This window comes from Ascaphus truei, chromosome 4, assembly GCF_040206685.1.
Source record: "Ascaphus truei isolate aAscTru1 chromosome 4, aAscTru1.hap1, whole genome shotgun sequence".
NCBI lineage: Eukaryota > Metazoa > Chordata > Amphibia > Anura > Ascaphidae > Ascaphus > Ascaphus truei.
This window is the reverse complement of record NC_134486.1, coordinates 290151195-290173418: the sequence shown is the minus strand read 5'-3', so window position 1 is coordinate 290173418 and position 22224 is coordinate 290151195. Positions and strand designations below refer to the sequence as shown.

The 22224-nt window shown below is 38.4% G+C and overlaps 1 protein-coding gene across 1 annotated transcript in view; it reads left to right on the top strand.

The window, feature by feature from the left end:
- The window catches only part of REV3L (REV3 like, DNA directed polymerase zeta catalytic subunit), a 150674-nt gene that overhangs the window by 112512 nt on the left and 15938 nt on the right, over positions 1-22224 (top strand). Inside the window, 15 exon segments of the mRNA XM_075597629.1 lie at positions 772-961; positions 1395-1506; positions 2257-2372; positions 2690-2808; positions 4959-5077; positions 7730-7871; positions 8969-9213; positions 9932-10040; positions 10869-11075; positions 11928-12037; positions 13182-13296; positions 16995-17132; positions 20293-20483; positions 21738-21769; positions 21772-21983. Coding sequence (XP_075453744.1) covers positions 772-961; positions 1395-1506; positions 2257-2372; positions 2690-2808; positions 4959-5077; positions 7730-7871; positions 8969-9213; positions 9932-10040; positions 10869-11075; positions 11928-12037; positions 13182-13296; positions 16995-17132; positions 20293-20483; positions 21738-21769; positions 21772-21983 — 2157 coding nt within the window.

The following is a 22224-nucleotide window of genomic DNA, read 5'->3' as shown; positions in this document are numbered from 1 at the left end:
ATGTTACATAAATATTCCATGCTGTTTTTAATTTATATCGTTTTGTTGTGCAAACAGCGTATGCAGTGCTTCACGTAGATTATAAAGTAAGTGCAATGCAGGGAAATAGAACACAACATTGGGATAAATGCATCAAATATTAAAGTAAATATTTAGAGAACTTCTTGTCAGACTTACTTAAGTGTATGGGGGTGTGTTAGAAAATTCACATACAAAACAAGTGCGTGTACTGTAAGTGCACTGTTTCTAAGACGGCCCTACAGTATTCATTAATCTCCGACCACTCGGCTTGCATGGATTTCCATCTCGCCGTATTCATGCAACCTTCCTTGCATCTGAAAACAAAAGAAAAATACATGTTTTGGTTCTAGCGATGTAATTACATATGATCTGAACATTTTGTAAGATTGAGACAAATTTAGGAGAGCGTGCATTGACTTCTAAACCTCCACATATATTTTAATGTGTAGTCCTCGTGGTGAGCCTGTAGGGTGCTGCTTTTATTTTTCGTAAGCATGCGCAGACTGAAAATGTTAAATTTCCTTGGTGTTGGTGAGGAGTTAGTGACAAGGGCTCCAGGACCCCATTTTACTATTTGACTATTCAGTACATTTGTAATTTTGTAAGAACAAATGTTCACTGCTGAGCAACAAGAAAGTACTACATTTGTGCTTTCATAGCGATGTGTTTTAGGAGGCCAACCTGATTCAAACTATTAACAATGATACATATTGGCAGTGGAGAAGAACACTTCTGTCTCTCTCGTTGTAGATGCAGCACCTGACGCTTATGTGTGTGGAGTTACATGCAAGAACTCGACGGGACTTGGAGCCAGATCCTGAATTTGACCCGATTTGTGCTTTATTCTACTGCATCTCTTCAGACTCTGTACTGCCCAACACTGGCAAAACAGAAATCACTGGTGCAATTGTGATTAGTCAAGAGGGCACATTCAGTGAAGGTGATTGTCTAGTGCACATTTCTGCATTACCACTCTTGTTTTTGATGGCCTGACTACCATTTAATAGCAATACATTTTAATATAGCTCTAGTATATTTTTAAATATCTACTTAATGTTGCATGACACAGCTGGTCTATTTATCATTTAGCTTCTACTGGATTTATCCCTTTGATATAAAGAATCAATAATATCCATGAAAGTTGCTGTAATACTAATATGGTTTGGGTCAAAAAGGAGCAACTAGCGTAGTATTTAAGGAATGACATAATTATAGAATGAAATTTGGCGATTATAGAAAGTGAAAATCGTAAGCTTAGGTTTTTGGGTAGCTTGTCATGTTTTCTCTCTTCAGTCTTCTGCCCTTGTTCATTCATAGATGGTGTCCTTGTTGATCACTTCCTTATTCTGATATTGTCTCCATTTTTTCCCCAGATAGCAGAAGACAGGCTCCATTACTTATCAGATCTGGCATTACAGGCTTCGAAGTCACATATGCTGCTGATGAGAAACAGCTCCTGGAGAAATCCTTAAACCTGGTCAGAAGGTCAGTGCTTTGTTTTATTAACTTTGTTGTGTCAGAAGATTGCAGCTGATTTCATTCTATAGTTTGGGTGTAATTAGACCCTAAAAAAGAGAAATGCAATGTTTATTTTTAAATGAAAAAGTATATATATATATATATATATATATATATACATTATTTTTTTTTTATATATATATACAAAATCTGTCGCGTGTTCAGTATTTGCAACTGCAGTGTGGCAATTTGTAATATTTTAGATATGTTTTAAGTGTTTGTTGAAGACTAGAGTTTTTAAAACGTCTTCATGCCACATTCTCTGATACGTTTTTGAATGTGGATGTTTACTGCATAGTGATTGTAGTTGTCTCATTAGCAATGGTATCTGTAGGGTGGCTTTCATTCAAACACTTATTCAATTATTGTGTGAATTCACTCATTCGGCCTTTGATTCACTCAATGACTATTCTGCGTTAAACATTGTACTGTATTCAGTTACCTAGACCAACACTGCATGCAATCATTCACTCGCCTATTGTAGGATCACATTATTTCAGTTACAGTTATCATAACCCAGTGTTGATGTATCCTCTGGTGTTTTGGCTTTATTTGCTAATTCCTCTTTACTATAACACACGCTGAAGCTGTAGTATTTATTTTTAAAAGCGCACTACTTCGATTAAAAAAAAATAATTTTCAATTAAAAAAATGCATTTATTATATCTGTGTAATAGTTGGTGTCCATGACATAATATGTATTGCTTGTTTCTCCAGATATGACCCAGATATCTTACTAGGATATGAAGTGCAGATGCACTCTTGGGGTTATCTTTTACAGAGGGCATCGGCTCTGAATGTGGATCTGTGCCAGCAAATGTCTCGAATACCTGGTGAGTTTTCAATGTTACGCTGAGGGGGAAAAAAAAATATTTCAATTTAATACCAAATATCATAGCCCCAATGCAACAATGTAGTGAAAATATTTTGAGGCATTTTCCACCGTACACGCATAGTGCAGAAAGCGCAGAATAAAAACATACTAACTTACTTATACACCGCATTTTTAATGCAGGACAATGGTCTGTTTGTTCTCTTTTACAAATGTGCATTTTAATGCTTTAAGTAATTTGTATTTGAGAAGTAATAATGGACTTATGTTTATACTAAAGGTGCTTTTTTTAATTTATTTTTTATTACATATTTGTAGGTGATAAAAATGAGAACCGATTTACTTCTGACAAGGATGAATATGGTGCAGACACAATGAGTGAAATCAATATAGTTGGCCGGATTGTGTTAAATGTTTGGAGAATGCTGAAAAGTGAGGTAATGCTATTGTATTCTATGTACAGTAATATCATGGAAACTCTGTTTTCAGTGTACAGTAAGGACAAGCAATATACGTGCAACGGGTATTCCCTCTATCCCAATCACAGATACCGTGTGTGTGGGTGGAAACCTAATGTGTTACCAGGTGTGGTGCAGTATACCTGTCAGGCTCACAGAAGGTCTGAGCCTCCGCCAGTGAGAGCCTGGGGTGAATCCTCTGGAACGTTCTCGGTTTCAGCGCCTCCACCTGTGTAGGGTTCTAAGGATGTAGAAGGTTGCCTACACAGGACCCACATATACAATAACCACATACACAGGAATGTATATAACCACTTTACTAATATATGCAGGCAATAACACACACTTATAACATTCCCCCTAGGGAGTAACTCCACAGCCCAACCCCCTTGTCCCGTGGTCAGCGCTGCCACTATGTGTAGTTGTGATATGTTAGGATACATTGGTGCACATAGGAAGATACCTGCCGAGCGCTCCTGCACTCGGGCCTGCAAGCAACTTCAAAAAGGATCTGCCGCTTGGTGATCCCGTCTGATCCGATGTTGCCTCGCACGGGGCCCGCCAGGGGCGATCCCACCCTGGAGATAGTCTCTGTCTCTTAGGCACAGACTTGAGCCCAAGTCCCTTCTCGGGGAGCGCAGCGTCCGCTGTGACCCGATCTAACACTAGTACTACTGTAACTGGGTCCCTAACCTAGGGCCTGTCCCTGTAGCACCACAAGCTGGGGGAGTTAGGACGTATCTGGGGCCTAGGGGGTTACTGGCCCCTGCACTCACCTCCTTCCCCTAGCTCTTCCCGGTCTTGACTCACTAACTTCTCCCTAATACCTGCAGCAACCCACTGCACTAACTGTAACTAATACTCACAGCACCTGCAGCAACGCACTGCAACCTGCTTGGTACCTGCAGCAAATGTGCTGCACACACACACACGATGCCGTGACAAGACTGCACACCACACGCACCTAAGGGCAGGGTCCCTAACCTAGGCGCCATCCCTCAGTACTTACCCACTAACCTAGTGGGGAGTGGGGCCTACCTTGGGCCTGGGGTTTCTCTGGCCTAGTACAGCAGAACCCTGCTCTGTGTACACTACCTTCCCCAATCTCTTCCTGGATCCAACTGACAAAAACCCTGTCTGCACACAACATTGTTGCAACTCTGCAGCATGAGAATCTGCCAGCTCTATTGGCTGTCTGGCCGCCTGTGACCAGGGTGAAAGTGCAATCCCCAGAGGCTGCTGGGAATTGTAGTCCTTGGCACAGCTCTTTCCTATGGGGACCGCGTGCGCGATCTTTACTGCGCATGTGCGAAGCTGTAATGGCCGCCGCTACGCTTAACTGCGCCTGCGCAACCTCCCAGGGCTCCTGCACACTGGCAATGGCCACCGCTACCCTGGCCAACCTCTGCGCATTGCGCGAACCTCGCGCCACAACCAAGATGGCGGTGCCTGCCGGGAGAAGTCGCCGTCCCCTTCCCCCACTGCCACAGGGGTAAGGCAGGGGGCAAAGGAAGATCAGGGGAACCGGGGGTGACCCCCTTACATACGTATAATCTAACATTATACTGCAAGTTGTACACTTTGGAATGTATCTGTGTAGCAGCAAAGCTGAGATATATATTTATGATGCATTACAGTTATGCTGTTCTACACAGCAGCTACCTGTACCTTGCCTTAATTCAGAAGCGGGGAAAAAAGCCAAACAGGTTCTTAGTTGCAATGTGAAAATAATAACAAAGGAAATATAGTCATCTGTGGAAAGACGTGCAGTTGTTAATGCTTCCAAAAGTTATATAGCTATACATCTATAGATAGATCTATACATATCGATCTATTTATAAATATCGATATCCTGGTACAAAGGTAACTATTTGTCATATCCAATACTTTTATGCACCTGTACTTGTTTTAAACCCTATCTCACACAAGGCCTATGACTGCAGGTACTTAAATGTCGGAGCATTGGATTTGTATGTCAGTATACAAGAGCATTCTATGTATAAACGCAGTGCTATTATATTCTGTGAGCATCTGGACAACGGTGTGTTGTTTTGAACATTTGAGATTTACGCAAACTGAAGCGTTGTCACGTTGCTACATGGCGGTTAAGTGCTTCTTGTGTTTTCCAGGTGGCTCTGACTAATTACACCTTTGAAAATGTGGCCTTCCATATTCTTCATCAGCGATTTCCCCTGTTTACATTTCGAACATTATCCGATTGGTTTGATAATAAAACAGATGTCTACAGGTAATGTTTAATTTGTGCATTTCTACTTTTTTCTTAATTCAAGGATTTATACTATGGTTATGTAGATGATCCGGGAACATTTTTAGGCACATTCCATCTAAAAGTTTGCATTATTGACATCCTCTTGGGAGTCAACAAATGAGACGTGCATTTAACCAGTTTATCACTGTCCTTTTTTCACGTCTAAAATTGAGTCGATAAGCTGCATCTTTATTTAATTGTATGTATGTCTTTATTTATATAGCGCCATTAGTGTACATAGCGCTTCACATTAGTACTACACGTGACAATCATATAAATAACAAATAATAGAAATAACAGATCATGGGAATAAGTGCTTCAGACATAAAAGTAACATTTAGGAAGAGAAGTCCCTGCTCCGGGAAGCTTACAATTTAATTGGTGAGGAGAACGTACAGAGACCGTAGGAGGGCATTCAGGTAAGTGCGTCTGTAGGGGGCCAAGCTTTATGTATCGTGCATAGTATTAATGAACTCATTTTTTCTTCAGTACCACACCCCTTGGTTTTTAGCAGTCTTTCACAGTTTTATGCAACTTTACAAATCACATTTATTAATTTTTTTTGCTGGTGTGACCCTGATTGCATCCAATAAGCATTACTACAGCTACAAAGAAGAAAAGTGGGATGTGGATGATCCGTGAGAATTCATAAATCTATGGAACTGGTCATAGACTTGCCCAGATTTTCCAAAACCAATCCTTACAGACAAGAAGCCAGGGCGAACTAGCTCGTCTGCAAAATAGTTTTTAAAAAAAATAGGCTTACGGTCAATTTGCCTGATTAAATCTGGTTTGTAGCACATGCATTAAGGAGTATTATGGTGAAAGCCGAGATTTTTAGCCACAGAATTTCTTGTACCCACATAAACTGATTCCTATGAAAAGCCGTTATCAGTGTTTAATTTTGGGATTTTCTATTATGGTAGGTTTTTATTGTAGTAAATTATTTGCAGTGAGCCATTCTTTGCTTTCAAGTACCAAAGAGAATAATAATGCAGCCAAATATTTCAAATGAGAAGTACACACTTTTTTTGGGTAGAACAATTTTAAGCATTCAAATGAGAATTAAAATGAAAACCCCAAAATGCAAATATTGGTAAGTACCCTGACCACTTCCAAACTCACGAATATTACGTTAATATTTAAAGTAGATTTAATCCACATTCTATTTCTCTTGTTTTGTGGAAACTAATAATGCTGACAACTTTAAGCAAAGAGATATGGGTAAAGAGCTCGGTGTACCATATAACATTCCGTTTACATAGGACCAGAACTAAGGAGAAACATACATTTTTTCATTAAAAAAAAGTTAAAATAAAAAAATGTAAAAAAAATAATACATTTAACATTTACTTTCAACATTTTTAAGAAAGACAATGACATTGGTAACTAAATGGGGGGGGGGGCTCACCGTGGAGTCATACAGTACTCCATTAAACGGAATATGGTAAAAAAAAAACAAAAAAAAAAACTGTTTTTGGAATTGTTTAGCGATTGATTTATCTTTGAAGCAGTCTTGCTTGTGTCTAAAATGACCATGTTAATGAAGCAAAACGTGAAATCTTATACGGTTGTTGTTGATTTTTTTTTCTTTAAATAAATCAGTTCTGTAGTATTAGATAATAGTGACTGTTTTTTAGCTTCTTTTTTTTTCAACTCAATGCAGTTTTAAATAGTGATGCACCGGGTAATTACCTGGTACCCGGCGCTTTTTAAGCTACCCGTAACTTACCCGGACCCGGCATCAGGATGCTGGGACTGGTGCCGGATAATTTCAGAGTAGCTGAAAGTACTTCAACACTTACCTGCAGCCGGCAATGGAAGGTGAGGAAGACCGGTGAGGAAGCAGTAGCAGACGTCCTGGTGACGGTGACAGTGGCAGATGTCCTTGTTCAGCCGGCGGGAGCAGCAGGAATACAGCACACAGCTAATGCAACTGGGAGCCGGCGAACCATATGACCAGAACAGGAGCGTTCCTATTGGACAGCCGGTTCCTCCCCAGCTGTCCAATAGGAACGTTCCTGCTCTGGTCACATGGTTCCACTGGCATTAGCTCTGTGCTGTATTCATGCTGCTCCCGCAGGCTGAGCAAGGATATCTGCCACTGTCACCGCCACCATGACGTCTGCTGCTGCTCCCAGATGTCGCAGTGGTTCTCCTTACCCTCTACTGGTGTCTTCCTCACCCTGTAGGAAACTGCCAACCGGGTACCTAGCCGGGTAAAATGATTCATTTTGCCCAGGTACCCGTTACCCAGTTTTTGGAAAATTTAGGACTCGGTACAGCACTAGTTTTAAAGCATACTTTGATTCTATAGCAGGTTTTGCCACCTCCCCAACAGTGCGAGGTCTTTGCAACACTTTCCTGTTTGTGATAATTTGTTGCCAATATTTGCGTAGGTAAGAATGTGGAATTATAATGCATTGTTGTGTGTGTGTGTGTGTGTGTGTGTGTGTGTGTGTGTGTGTGTGTGTGTGTGTGTGTGTGTGTGTGTGTGTGTGTGTGTGTGTGTGTGTGTGTGTGTGTGTGTGTGTGTGTGTGTGTGTGTAAACAAATAAGGAAAAAAATGGGAGGGAGAAATAGTATTGCTGCTTTAACTCGACATGTTTTGTTTTTGTTTTTCTCTCAAAGATGGAGAATGACCGATCATTACATCAGCCGTGTACGTGGAACTCTCCAATTATTAGAACAGCTGGACCTAATTGGGAGAACTAGTGAACTGGCAAGACTTTTTGGTATTCAGTTTTTACACGTTTTAACTAGAGGCTCACAGGTAAGGATAACATCATATACTAAGCAACATCGGCGCAGTCCATCTTTCCAAATGAAAACAGCCATGTTATAGTTTGCATCATTCGCCTCATTTCATAAATGTTTGTGTATATCTATATCCAGTGAAAACTTAAGCTTGTGCGATTTCTAAAACTGAGACATAATTATCCTATTAATGCAGATTATGATGAAAATGCATATACTATTCCTCGTGGACAGGCGTACTGTACTTTGTAGAAACACCATCATCCCTTCCCACATTACATTGTCTTTATTTTATATTAGATGGCTATGCGGGATTCTTTGTTATCATTAACCCAATACACCTATTGGGTTCTGATATAAAAGGGTTTTGAGCATCTTGTTTTAAAATGTTTTACTGTTGTGTATGCCCCATAAAAATCACTTTTTTAGCCATGTGGACCCCCGGATTTCTGAGATACTGTTTTAGTTGCTGGTGTTCTTCCTGGACATTCAATGATTTTACCTTAGGGTCATCCAATAATATCCTGCAACGCCCTCGCTCCCCCTAATGACGTTGTGGCTTCCTATTGGCCTGCGGGGCAAAAGCAGTTTTGGGGGCCTTTTTAATTTCCTGAATGAGGAAAAAAGGAACTGGGGTTTTTTGTTTGCCTTCCTCTGGATCAATAAGTAAGTATAGATATAGGATAAACTATCTGTCGTCTAAATTTAGCATAGGTTGAACTTGATGGACGTACGTCTTTTTTTCAACCTCATCTACTATGTTACTATGAACCAGGTAGAGATCTCAGGAATTAGGAGTTCTCCAGAATTAAAAAATAATTTGACATATTTTTTTTAAAAAATTGATTAAATAGTGGATTATTTTTACATGATTTATGGCCTTTACAGATTTTTATATGCTTTATATCAGAACACTAATTTAGTACGAGGGAGAGCGTAATAGCAATTAGTTTCTTATGATGTTTATATGTATTCATTTATGCTGTACTAAAGTGAAGTGTTGTTTTTTTTTTTTGTTTTTTGTTTTTTTAAAGCTGCAAAAAAAAAAGTTTGTTTTTAAATGTAAGTGACCTCTCGGGGAAATTATTGAAAGGTGTTTTATTTATTCTTTAGTACCGTGTGGAGTCGATGATGCTACGTATTGCTAAGCCGATGAATTACATCCCTGTGACTCCCAGTGTGCAGCAGCGGTCTCAGATGAGAGCTCCTCAGTGTATTCCTCTTGTGTTGGAGCCAGAGTCTCGCTTTTATAGCAACTCCATTTTGGTGCTGGATTTCCAGTCGTTGTACCCTTCCATCGTAATAGCGTACAACTACTGTTACTCTACATGCTTGGGACACATGGAGAATTTGGGGAGGTAGGTTTCTTTGATTATTGCTGTTTGTTATTGGAGAATTGACCTACCCAGAAAAAAAAAAGTATAAAACCCTTTAGTCCTCATCAGTTTTTGTTTGTTTTTTAGCGGAAATGCCATCCTACTTTAGTTTCTTAGACCAACATATAGCATTGTACATTGAAACTGATAAAATAAATATAATTAAATGTGTTTTGTACTCCCACCCCCCAGTAATTCAGTACATTATACTGTAGCTTGGCAGGGAGAGCTGGTAGATTCTACTTTACTGATATGCTGTCAATTTGATTTGAAACACTGCACAAAAATATTTGTTTTTTATTTTACAATGCTTCTTTTAGTAAAGGATTCCGGATTTTTCCTGACACACTCGGCATACGTGTCATCCGCTGCATTAACCAGTACACATTTCACAGAAAGTTTATATTAATTTTATTTTTACATTTCATTTTTTGTTTCATTCTAAAATAAATCTTGTGTCAATTTAAAGTTCCATATACCTGAAACCAAAATATGGTTCATTATGTAGCTGCAGGTTGACTGAATCTTACCTAATTTTCAATGCGCATAAAATAAATATACATACAAATACTGTTACTGAAGTATGACATTTATCTGTGTGTCCCCGCTTTCAACATATGCTGGTGAAATAGTACACAACATCTTACTCTGCCTTGGATTTTCATACGGATAAAGATGGCTTTTGCTGCTTATTTTCTAGGTATGATGAGTTTAAATTTGGCTGCGCTTCTTTGCGCGTTCCTCCTGATCTGCTGTACCAAATCCGACATGATGTTACTATATCGCCAAATGGAGTTGCTTTTATTAAGGTAATAACTCCACTGTAGGTTTTTTATTTTAATATATATTCTCGTTTGTGTTTTTTACTCCAGCTCTTTCACCTGCTACATCAATCCTCTCTTTGTGTCCTTATTTGTTGTAGGTCGTGATACCATTTAATGGACCACAAGTTCTTAATGGTTGAAAGAAGTGTACTGTACAAAGCTTTTGAAACATCACAGGGTTCTGCTTCTATTGTAATGTCAAAACTGTACTGGTCTCTTCAAGTACAATGTGTTACACACTAATTTAATCTATAACTCATGTCGTCTGTTAAACGGTATCACAACCTACAACATACTGTAGGTTGAACTCTGGACGTACTGTATGTCCTCTTTTTTTTTTTTTTCCCCAACCTCATTTACTATGCAACAACAGATCTATGCTTCTCCAGGACCAACACCGTTGGTAAAACTCTGAGCTGCATTATTTAGGTCCTACATACCATCCTGAGTTCTCAGAGTTGAACATTTATTTCACATTGTACTGTGTGTGAAATGGGCCTTTTTGTTTATATTTTCATTCCAACTGTTTTAGAATAGATGGAGAGCAGTTCAGTTTTAGTTTGGTTGCAATTTTAGTTTCAGCTGATGCACTGATATAAGATGTTTATAAGGCATTTAGTCAGCCCTGATATCAGAAAGGTTAAGTGCAGCTAGCAATTTTGCATTTGTTCTGTTTGCTTTTTTTTTTTTTGCTTTAGATCAAAAGCAAAGTACTTTATAAAATAAAACAATAATTAGTTGTCACTTGTGTTGCATGAATGTGTTTGAATTATTTCATATAATGTTACAGTGGGCTTTTTTGCCTTATTTCAGGCCTCTGTCAGGAAAGGGGTGCTGCCAAGAATGCTTGAGGAGATTTTGAAGACACGAATAATGGTGAAACAGTCCATGAAAGATTATAAACATGACAAAGGGCTTTCGCGACTTCTTGACGCCCGTCAGCTAGGACTTAAACTTATATCCAATGTCACATATGGCTATACAGCTGCTAACTTCTCTGGGCGAATGCCATGCATAGAGGTAGGAGAGCAACGACGACTAGGCCCAATTTCACATGAAATTTCCACATGAAAAAAAAACCTAATGTTTCAAGTGCCATTATACTAATATACAGTAGTAGCATTACAACCTTCTTGCTGCTTATTTGACAGTAAGCATATAAGTATTTATTAGCTTACCAACAGTTGTTACATGTATTTATTTTTTTAACTGATTTGTTTTTTCTTATAGAAAGTGCTTTAAGTAATCGGTGTAAACAAAGATCATTAATATTGATCATGATTAATAATTATGCTCTTTGACATCACATTATGATGTAGAAGATTGGGTATAGCCAGTGCCTTAAAGGGTGGTTTCATTGCAAACATTTAAAACTAGGAATTAGAAAATGCAGCCATAGACTGTAGTGTGTACACTTTAAGCAGTGGGTTTTTTATTTTATTTTATTTTTTTTAAAGGCATGTTCTTGTATAGCGCTGCTAATTTTACGTAGCGCTTTACAGAGCCTTTTTTAGGCACAGGTCCCTGCCCCGTGGATGCTTATAATCTGTTTTTGGAGATAAAGTGACTTGCCCACGGTCACAAGGAGCAGGTTCCCCTGCTTCAAACTGCATGCCAGTCCGTGTCTTTACTCACTGAGCCACTCAGAAATGGTGTGTATGATTTACAGTAGTTACATCTATATGTATTTGAGGAGACCTACTGAAATGGTATTGTCTGCTGTTGCAAATAAACTCTCTTTGTAGACACACATTGCTTTTTAAAAATATGAAGGGCCTCCCATCTGCCAAGGCATTAATGATTTCAGGAAGATGAGCATTGTAGCGGAGGCATGGGGACATATTGACAATGTACAATGTTTGTTGACCATAGGTCGGAGACAGTATCGTCCATAAAGCTCGAGAGACGTTGGAACGCGCTATTAGCCTTGTGAACGACACAAAGAAATGGGGAGCCAGGGTTGTGTACGGTGACACAGACAGGTACAATAATTACTGTATATGGGCTTTGTAAAGTTTCTGTGAAACAGAATCTTTACATATATGTTCAGATTCATGATTAAAAACTATGAATATCTGCAATTTACATATTCAAAAATCCCTAATCTTAAAAAAGAAACCACTTTCGTTAAAATTCTCAATAATGCAAATGTATTTGTACACTTTTGCTCCCATTTACAATCCAACAATGCGTTAATTTCTTATGAAGTGAAATAATGTTTGATTCTCATTTTAAATGCAGCTTGTGGATTATAGTGGTTTTGGTACTTCAAGTGAATTGCTTTGATATATGACTGGATCAGAGGGGCTTATCCCACGTAGCTGCTAACGTTATTGTAAACAGCTTATAATAAATATAACCTGCTTCCATAGCCCAGATTCAGTCACTCTTAAAAGTAACTTTTTCACTTGTTTCCTGTGAAAAATGAAGATGTTTGTATTTTCTTTGGGTCTTGTAATTCGAACTTCAACAGGCATTTATTGTTCTTCCCGTTATTTCACTAATGGATGGCAGCAAAATTGGTTTATATATAATAACAAAAAAGCTATGTATTTGCCTGTACATACAAAAGATTCATCTAATTATGAAAGAGTTAGTTGTAAACGTTATAAAAACGCTGTAAAGCATTTTCTTGCAAAAACCAATATTTCTTGGATATTTGCCAAACAAAGTGCCAATTACCTACATTTGTTCTTTTACACATGCCTTTGCCATTAGCTCACTTTGGTCCTAGAAGGGATTGTCCCTTTAAAGCAGCAGAACTGGTGTTACTTTTTTTTTTTTAATATTTTTTTTTAATAGGTTTGAAGTAGTGAGTCCCCGGAGCTGAAATGAACGCGATTCAGCCCGTGGAAACCCCCTGCTTCAAACATATCCCGACATTTATTTTTTTTGTGCCAGGAGTGCCTCTTTAAAATAGCACTCCCAACTTATTTGTTATTTTATTTTACCTGTACCGGGGGATCCCCGGAGCTCATCCATGGTTTCCAGGGACCCGACAGTATGTTCGCTGTTCAAATAATAACAAATCTATAATTAGACAAAATGCACTAATTGTATGGTAGACGAGGTATACTAAAAGGGTAAAACAAAAAACATTTTTTGATAACTATGTTTAATCTTTAGCATGTTCGTACTGCTGAAAGGAGCCACAAAGGAACAGTCCTTCAAGATTGGTCAGGAAATTGCGGAAGCTGTAACCGCCACGAACCCGAAACCAGTAAAACTGAAGTTTGAAAAGGTAAGGGAAATATATATCGGGTACCCTGATGACATTAAGATTCTTGGTAACCGGTAGAGAGGGAGGAACACCAGGTCTCGTAGAAAAAAAAGAAAGCGTTAATTAACAAAAATCACCGTTTTGGCTCGCTGGAGCTTTTTTCAAAATGTCTTGAAAAAGGGCACCAGTGAGAGCCAAAACATTTTTTGTTAATGAACTTTTTTTATTTTTACTACGAGACCTGGTGTGTCTGCTTCTCTGTGTACTATTTCTGTTGCAGATTATTGCACCCAGGCAATTTGTCAGTGGAGTGCCACTTTAACTACCTTTCTCCATCTATCATCTATATTATTTATTTATTTATTTATAAAATATTTTACCAGGAAGTAATACATTGAGAGTTACCTCTCGTTTTCAAGTATGTCCTGGGCACAGAGTTAAGACAAATAATACATGGTTACAAATAGTTACATAAATGAACAGGGTATACATTATATACAAGACATTGCGTGCACAGTTAAAGATAACAAATATTATGGCCGTATGAAACAGTTACAGACCAGATTAAAATGTGTGACAGCCTTAGATTTGAAAGAACTTAAACTGGTGGTGGATGTGAGAGTCTCTGGTAGGTTGTTCCAGTTTTGGGGTGCACGGTAAGAGAAGGAGGAACGGCCGGATACTTTGTTGAGCCTTGGTACAATAATAATCAGGGATCCCCTGATTTCAGAGATACATACTGGGAAAGGTGCTGCAGATACGTCCTGGTTATTTAAATCCCACGTGTCATGCGGGCCAATAGGAAGCCACAAAGGATGACTCTGCGGCTTCCTATTTGCCCCCTTGACCGGAGTTTTAAACCTTCCTTTTGTTTCCCTGGAGAGAATAATTTTCTCGAGATCCCGGGGGTCACAGAAGCTGAAAAAATTGAATGTTTCAGCTCTGAGGTCCCCCTGCTTCCCACCCATGCAGGGAGAGGCAAAAGAGTAGCAACGACTGCACCATTAACAAAGATAAAGTGATTTAAAAACTAACACATCCCCAGTGATTCTTTTTCTTCAGTATTAGGTGATATCTTTTTTTTATTTGGACTAACAATTTATGTCATAGGACAAGCGTTCGAGAGTTCTCCTCTCTTCCTCAGGTCTGCAATACTGATTAACAGTTAATCTGTATTGCTGACCTGAAGAAGAGAGGAGAACTCTCGAACGCTTGTCCTATGACATAAATTGTTAGTCCAAATAAAAAAAAGATATCACCTAATACTGATATATAGATATATATATAGATATATAATATATATCTATATATATATATATCTATATATCTATATATCTCGGAAATGCCATAAACTAGACCACTTTGAGCTGTCATTCAATACAGTAACATGCAATATACTGTATTATATTTTATTTTCATATGGCATTACTGTAGTGATGTTTGCATTGCTTTACACTAAAACAAGCAGATCATGTAAATATATAGGGAAATGCTGATGTAAAGCATAAATACAAACACTATATGTAAATATTGAAACGTGAAGTTTTGAAGAGCTTATAATAAAAGTAAATATAGGTTGACGTATGAAAAAGTATGTCCATATTTAATGCAATTTGTACTTGATCTCAAGATCTAGAAGCATAGCATCCAAGAAAATAGTTTTGTTAACTAAAAGCAATCGGTGGATTCCTCAATCTGCAGTATTATCCTTACTAAAAAGGAATGTTGTTCACTTTCTCAGTTAGTCCAAAAAGGGATCCTGGTATTAAGTTTAACCATCCGTTCAGCGTCAATCTGTAACAATTTCTTTAGAAGGGTCCCCATAATCTGGGGTTTTAGCACCATCTTGAATCACACAGATTCTTGACCCTTTACTAGCACGAACATGGCATTATTTGAAATGCTTAAAAAACAAAATGTTTAATCCTTATCCTGAATATTCCTAACATGTACCTAAATACTAGTCTTCACATTACTAATACTTCTATAGTACTTACATAAAATGTTTTGCATTTAAACTCTAACATAAGAATAACACAATCAGTGTTGCATTTGATAAATCTCTCTTGATTGTATGATCCACAATAGTCTCATGGAAGAAAACTTTTTCCCCAAATGTGCAAATCTTACAGCATTTACAAACATAAAAACCATTGGGTGCTTTCATCCAACTAGTTCAATTATTCTTAGGTAATTCAAGAGTTCACTAAATGATATCATTGACTTGCAAATTTAAGAGAAGTGATGTTTGGACAGTCAGAAATACCATTGCTTAGTTTTGGATCACAAGAAAGCCTGTCCCAATGCTGTGTTAAGATATTGTTTATCCCTTGATTGATTGCTCTCTGTACTGTAGTAGTTGAGCGAGCTGCATTATATTTTGCCATGTTATCCGTTTAGTTTTTTTCGGAATTAATAATACTGTATGTTTGTCATTTGTATCAACTATGTGCTTCAGTAACACACTCGATGTCATAAAGTTTGGTTACAAATTTCCGTAAGCAATTTTCCTCTATCTCAAAATCACAACCCTTTGCCCAAATCCTTTTTGCTTTTAGGAATTGTGCGTATGAAATCCCACAAATGAAAGAGTTGGCTCTATTAACTAAAGTCTCCCAAATGCAAAATTGGGACAAATCCAGCGTAGAAAAAAGCACCAGATTTATTAGAGAAGGTGTCTAATTGAAAGCAGCTGGGGTTTTCCATTAATAAATCTGGTGTAATTTGTCTGTTTTTGCCCCAGTTTTTGCAGCCAGGAGAAATATCTCCCGTAGGGTGTTTGCTATTGAAATTTTAAAAATAATTGACCAAAGTGGGCTTTCTAAATATTTCATTATAAGCCCCACTATTCTCATCATGTGTTAAAGTAATATTTAGATAGTCAGTTGACTGTTAAGTAGAATACAGACTTTGCATTATGATCAACTCTTTATTTAATCTTATAATGAAACTTTGCAAAAGTTCACTTCTACCATCCCATATGAAGATAACATTATCGATTAGCCTGTAACAGAGAACAATGTGTGCCTGTTACAGGTCCATCAATGAAGATCCAAACACATGGACAAGTAGTCAGCAGCCCATAAATACATTGGCATACCATGGGGCACATGCCCCCCCTGTAGCAGTGCCTTTGGTTTGCAAAAAAAAAACATGGTCCGTGAGATGCAATTTTTTCTCTTTAAATATATGGAATGATTTTCCCTAGAAGTTAGAATATTTTTTCACAGCAGATAATGCCAACGTAGGAGCTGTCGGGGTATACAAGGGCCCATCAAGTGTAACCCATATGTAATGGGCTTTCATATGGAGTCTCCGCTAGTTTTAGAAGTACAGTAACTGCAGGAGGGTAAGCTTTCACCCTGGTCGCATAGGAAAGATATATATTTAGAAAGCGAGTAAGACGACCATGGCAAGAAACAATAGGGCACCCTGAGGTCTTTTCGAACCCTTGTTCAGATATGGATGGTACTTTTAGGATGTTTGACATACAAAAACATTTTGTTTGTTTCTTCAAGTTACTGTAGGAGTGGCGCCCTTGATGGTGTTTGCACCTGCAGACGATTGGGTGTGTTGCAGCTCTCCACGCAAGTGTTATTGCTTTTGCAGTTGAAAGCCTACTGTTGTTCTGTGATACATAAAACCTCACTCTTATTTTTCATTTGTTTTAACAACGTTTGATATATTGTATTTTTATTGAGATTAATTACATATTGCAGGTTTATTTGCCCTGTGTCTTACAAACCAAGAAGAGATACGTGGGTTACATGTATGAAACGCTGGACCAAAAAGATCCCGTTTTTGATGCAAAAGGAATAGAGACAGTTAGGAGAGACACCTGTCCCGCTGTTGGCAAGGTAAAATAACAAAAATAACAAATCTGTGGTATTACTGGTAAGTGTAAGAAATATGTTATTAGCTGCATGTTATTAGCTGCATTGCTCTTGAACTTTTTTCATTGTGTCGTCATCTTGCGATATTGAAAGCTCACGTTCCACAGCATTTTATATACTTGGTCCACTACCTGAGATTTGCCAAGCTTTAAGTCAACCTGCAAAATCATTGTGTGGTCATTTCCATGTGGTCACATATATAACGATGTCATAAATCGTATTTCTAGACAATAATGTGTGTGTGTGTGTGTGTGTGTGTGTGTGTGTGTGTGTGTGTGTGTGTGTGTGTGTGTGTGTGTGTATGATACTACCATTCCTTGAAGAATTTGTTAACCACGAAACACGTAGGATTTACATCTAGTGCAATCTCTGCACTTTGTTTGGCATACCAGAAGCACTGTTACAGCCTTAAGAGTTTGGGGCCATACAGAACATTTGACAGTCTATCGGTTAGTCGTGCCAACAAGCGACACACAACTGGTGACGTCATCAGCGGCCGCCGGAGTTTGGCGTGTGTAATCCGCATTTGCCGTCAGTGCTGAAGGGTCCCTACAATAGCGCTCAAGGCACGAGAAGCGCGGACTGACAACGACGACATCAGGAACCGGCTGCCCACCGAGAGGAGGTTGAGGACTTTCAATCCGGTCAGAACCTGCGAGATCAGTCAAGCGGTGTGGGGACCAGTTGTCATTTCCAGTGTGGTAAAATGTCCATAACATGTCATGCTTTATTACTTCCATCTTGATGTACGTGCATTGCTCACATGCTGATTGTAGTATATATTATTAGGAGAATATTCACTGAGATTTTTTGCGCTCTTTTCTTTTTTTGCAAGTGTTTAAAAAAAAAGTTGAATGATCCAGCTTTCGAATTTTGAGAAATCAAATTGCAGAGCATTTTCAATGTCAGAGGTGGGAGCAGTGTGCATGAGTATAATTAGCATACATGTACATAAAGGACAACTCGCAAACTGTGGGAAGGTTACTTATAACGAATGAAAAGAGCAAGGGCTTCAACAGAGCTACGTGGTTTGCGTTAGAGCCGAGGATCGATACATATTGGGATTTTCCTGATAAGAGTGAAACCAGTTTAGAGCGTGTGGTCTAAGTCCAGAGCACTAAAGCTTGGTTAAGATGATAGCGTTGTCAACAATATTGAAAGCCTTTGAAAAATATACGAATGTTGCACCAGTCCATTGTCCATATACTGAAATGTTCCAGCACTCACTGACTATTGGAAAAAATTGTCAAAATTGGAATATGCCAAAATATGAATTTAATGAAGATAGCAAAATATACAATAAACCTGGAATAGTGTCACGTCGGCAGGAAATACACAAAATGGACCCTAGGGATAGGGATGTGGGGTACAATATACAAGGGAAGGGATACCACAATAGGATCCTCAGCATAACCTACACAGCAGGAGGGCAAGTGAGGATAATCCAGACCCAGACAAAGGACTTTATGGTTGGATTTTTGTAACTATTGAGAATTTCATTCTCCTACTAGGATCTGGACTCAGTGAACTTTTCTCTGATTATAGTTATTGCATTTTGTGTTTGGTTGTGTTCTATATAGGGGGGTTCTAAGGGTTTAGAGAAGTACATTTTTGTCCCTTTGGACTTGAGGGAACGGGCCTGAGGAAGGGGTTCTCACCCCGAAACGTTGCCCACTTGTCACCCACCCACTACATACACTACCACCCCCTTTTTTGTTGTCCCATCCTCCTTACCTATTGTGGTATCCCTTCCCTTGTATATTTTACCCCACATCCCTATCCCTAGGGTCCATTTTGTGTATTTCCTGTCCAGGTATATTGTATATTTTGCTATCTTCATTAAATGCATTTTTTGGCATATTCCGGTTTTGACCATTTTTTCCAATAGTCAGTGAGTGCTGTACCATTTCAGTATATATATTGTATTGGGAGGAAATGGGGTCCTCTCGCTGTTCCTTACTGCACCCTGCAAATAACATTATATTCAAGTTGCTTCAATGTGCTGTCTCATCAATATTTAGTCAACTGTCCATGTTCCATTTCACTCTGGATCTCATTGCATATTTTTAAGAATGTTGTAACTGGGACTGATTTGGTCAAAAGCCACATTAGAATCAACTAAGAAAATGTGACTTTTAATGAAAGTTGCATAGTTGAGAATGAACACATTTATGGACAGGTATAGGCATTGTAGAGATTGGTCTTTTGTTGGGAAACATTTTTTTATTACCTCTGGAAATTGGAATGCCTTTAACAGTTTTCCAGGTGGTGTGCATATGGCAGTAGACAATAGTTGATTACGGAGGCGAATGGTTTAGCAATGACAGGGACACTGATAATTAACTTGGATTGCAATTTGGTCAGGCCCACATTGGTTGTTCAGCTTTGAAGATGAGATCGCACAGAAGAACCCAACTCTAGAGACAGGTATAATTTGACATTTGTGAGCACAGTTGGCAAGGGGTATTCCTGTAGGAATGCACCAAGTCTAGGTTTCAGTATTATGGTCACGGTTGTCTCTTGAAGGAAGTAGCACGTCTCACAAATTATATTCTGACAAACCATATTTTGCTAGGAAGTGTTTCAGTGATAGAGATTACATTTATTTACAGACATTTTAACTGATAGAGGTAAAACTCTGATTTTGTTTTTGGGAAATAAACACAACCTAGTACCTGAATGTCACGCACAGTAACGGATTCAACATCTTTCTGTTTTAACCAGAAAGCTGCCTGTAAAATGTGCAGCCTGCTTTAATCTTCATAATTGAAATCCAAAACCACCAGGTGAGGCTGAAGAATCTAAAATGAAATATTATCCGTCTCTTAATGAATTGCAAGCACTATACCGCCTTCACTCCGGCTGTCCTGCACAAGATGCTTAATGCAATCCGCTATAGCTTTGTGGCAATACATTGAAATGGAGGAATCTAATACCTATTTACTGTGCTCAACTGCATGTCCATGACCAGCATTTATTATCCTGCAGTTATACAGTATGCAATGTAATATGTATGCAAAACTGGGAAAGACATACCAGACTTGGGCAGTACAGGATGAAGCGTTTAAGAATATTTTTTTCATTTAAATATGAATTTTCAAAAACTATTTGGTTTCATTTCCAGATACTTGAACGTTCAATCAAGCTGCTATTTGAAACCAGAGATATAAGTCAAATCAAACAATATGTTCAGAGACAATGCATAAAGCTTTTGGAGGGCAAAGCCAGCATGCAGGATTTAATTTTCGCCAAGGAGTACAGGGGAAGTTTTGCATATAGACCGGGAGCCTGTGTTCCAGCACTAGAGCTTACAAGGTAGGAAGAACTGAAATTGTAATTAAATGTAAAAGCACCTAACGAATGAGAGGTACTTGATTTGATGCAAAGAAAATCTGTGATTGACTGACAATGATTTCCCCTCATATTGCGCTTTTAAAAGCAAGTCAAGTCAATCTGCAATTTGTCAAATTGCGATCATCTTGTGAACCACAGTCAGCTGATTAGGGGATGTTTTGTGCCATGTAAAACATTTTTGCATTACCACATGGTGTGCAAATGCAACTACTGTTATCTTTAATAAATCAATTCATAGTGCAACATACATTGCAAATTGCAGCAAAAAGTAAAAACAGATGTACATTTTTCATATCTTTTGGAGATATTTAAAGTGTCGCCATTTATTTTGTATAACGTTGAAAATTATGCATTTTTTTTCTCCCAAATGTGCCCACATATATGGGGCTGAATATGAAATATGGGGGTAGGGGAGAGAGAAGTGAAGCAAATAGTGTCAATAAAACAATAATTTCTCTGCCCCTACACGTCAGCAAATGACACTGGAGAGTCATGCTCTGCCATTGAGGGATCACGAGAAACAAAATTATTGGTAAGAATAAATGTTCGTTTCTGGACATTTACTGTTTGTTAGTTATGAAGTTAAATATGTTCAATCTGCAATTCGCTGTAACATTCCTTCCAAATTGCAGTAATTAACACCCAGTTATAAAAATAAAAAAAATAACCAGTAACAGCCATTGTTAAAAATCACCAAGACATGCTGTTCCTTTTTCTTAAATATATACATATGTTGCTATTTTGTTTACTAATCATTTATAGCTTTGTTATATGGCTAATTGTATAAAGGCACATTTCATCGGAGTATAACATATAACGTAATGTAATTTTCCTGCATGTGTACAGGACATGATGTACTTTATGTTGCTGCCTCATATCATTAGATGCTGAGTCAGTGTCTTGTACATAATGAGCCGAAAATATTTCTGGGAAGGTCTAAAAAGCAGAAAAGGCTTTTTGCCCCCCAAAAATGTAAAGAAGAAACACAGCTGACAAGTAGAGAGCCTACTGTGACACTCCTTTGTGGCATGCCATATCGTTTCTCTGCATTGTTTCAGCTTAATTGACTGTGGAGTGTAAACATTCATTTTGGACCTTTCCTTTAGCCCTACTGTTAGTGGGTCTCATTTTTCACCAACTATTCTGGTCTTTCATGAAGCTTATGTTAACCCCTCACGTGACAGGTGTTAATCGTCCATTTCCTTTTTTAAACAGGAAGATGGTAGCATATGATCGTCGCTCTGAGCCCGTGTTGGGGAAAGAGTTCCTTATGTTATAATATATGGCACACCCGGAGTGCCCCTCATTCAGCTGGTGAGACGGCCCATTGATGTCCTCCAAGATCACAACCTGAGGTTAAATGCAACCTACTATATCACCAAACAAATAATGCCACCATTAAACAGGATCTTTTCACTGATCGGTGTGGATGTTTTCAGTTGGTACGATGAATTACCAAGGGTAAGCATAAAAAATATTATCTTAATATTTTAAGTAGGATTGTGCTAGCTTGGAGATCTTGAGTCTGGTAAGAAGTGACACATAAGTGAAGGAAATGGATCAAAATGTTATGTATATATACGCACCCACCCACTATAAATCTACTTTTTCATATATATATACAGGTGTTCGACAAATCACCCAAAAATCTACTCGCCCAACCAAAAAATCTACTCGCCACCTATTCCTGCCCTAGTCCCGC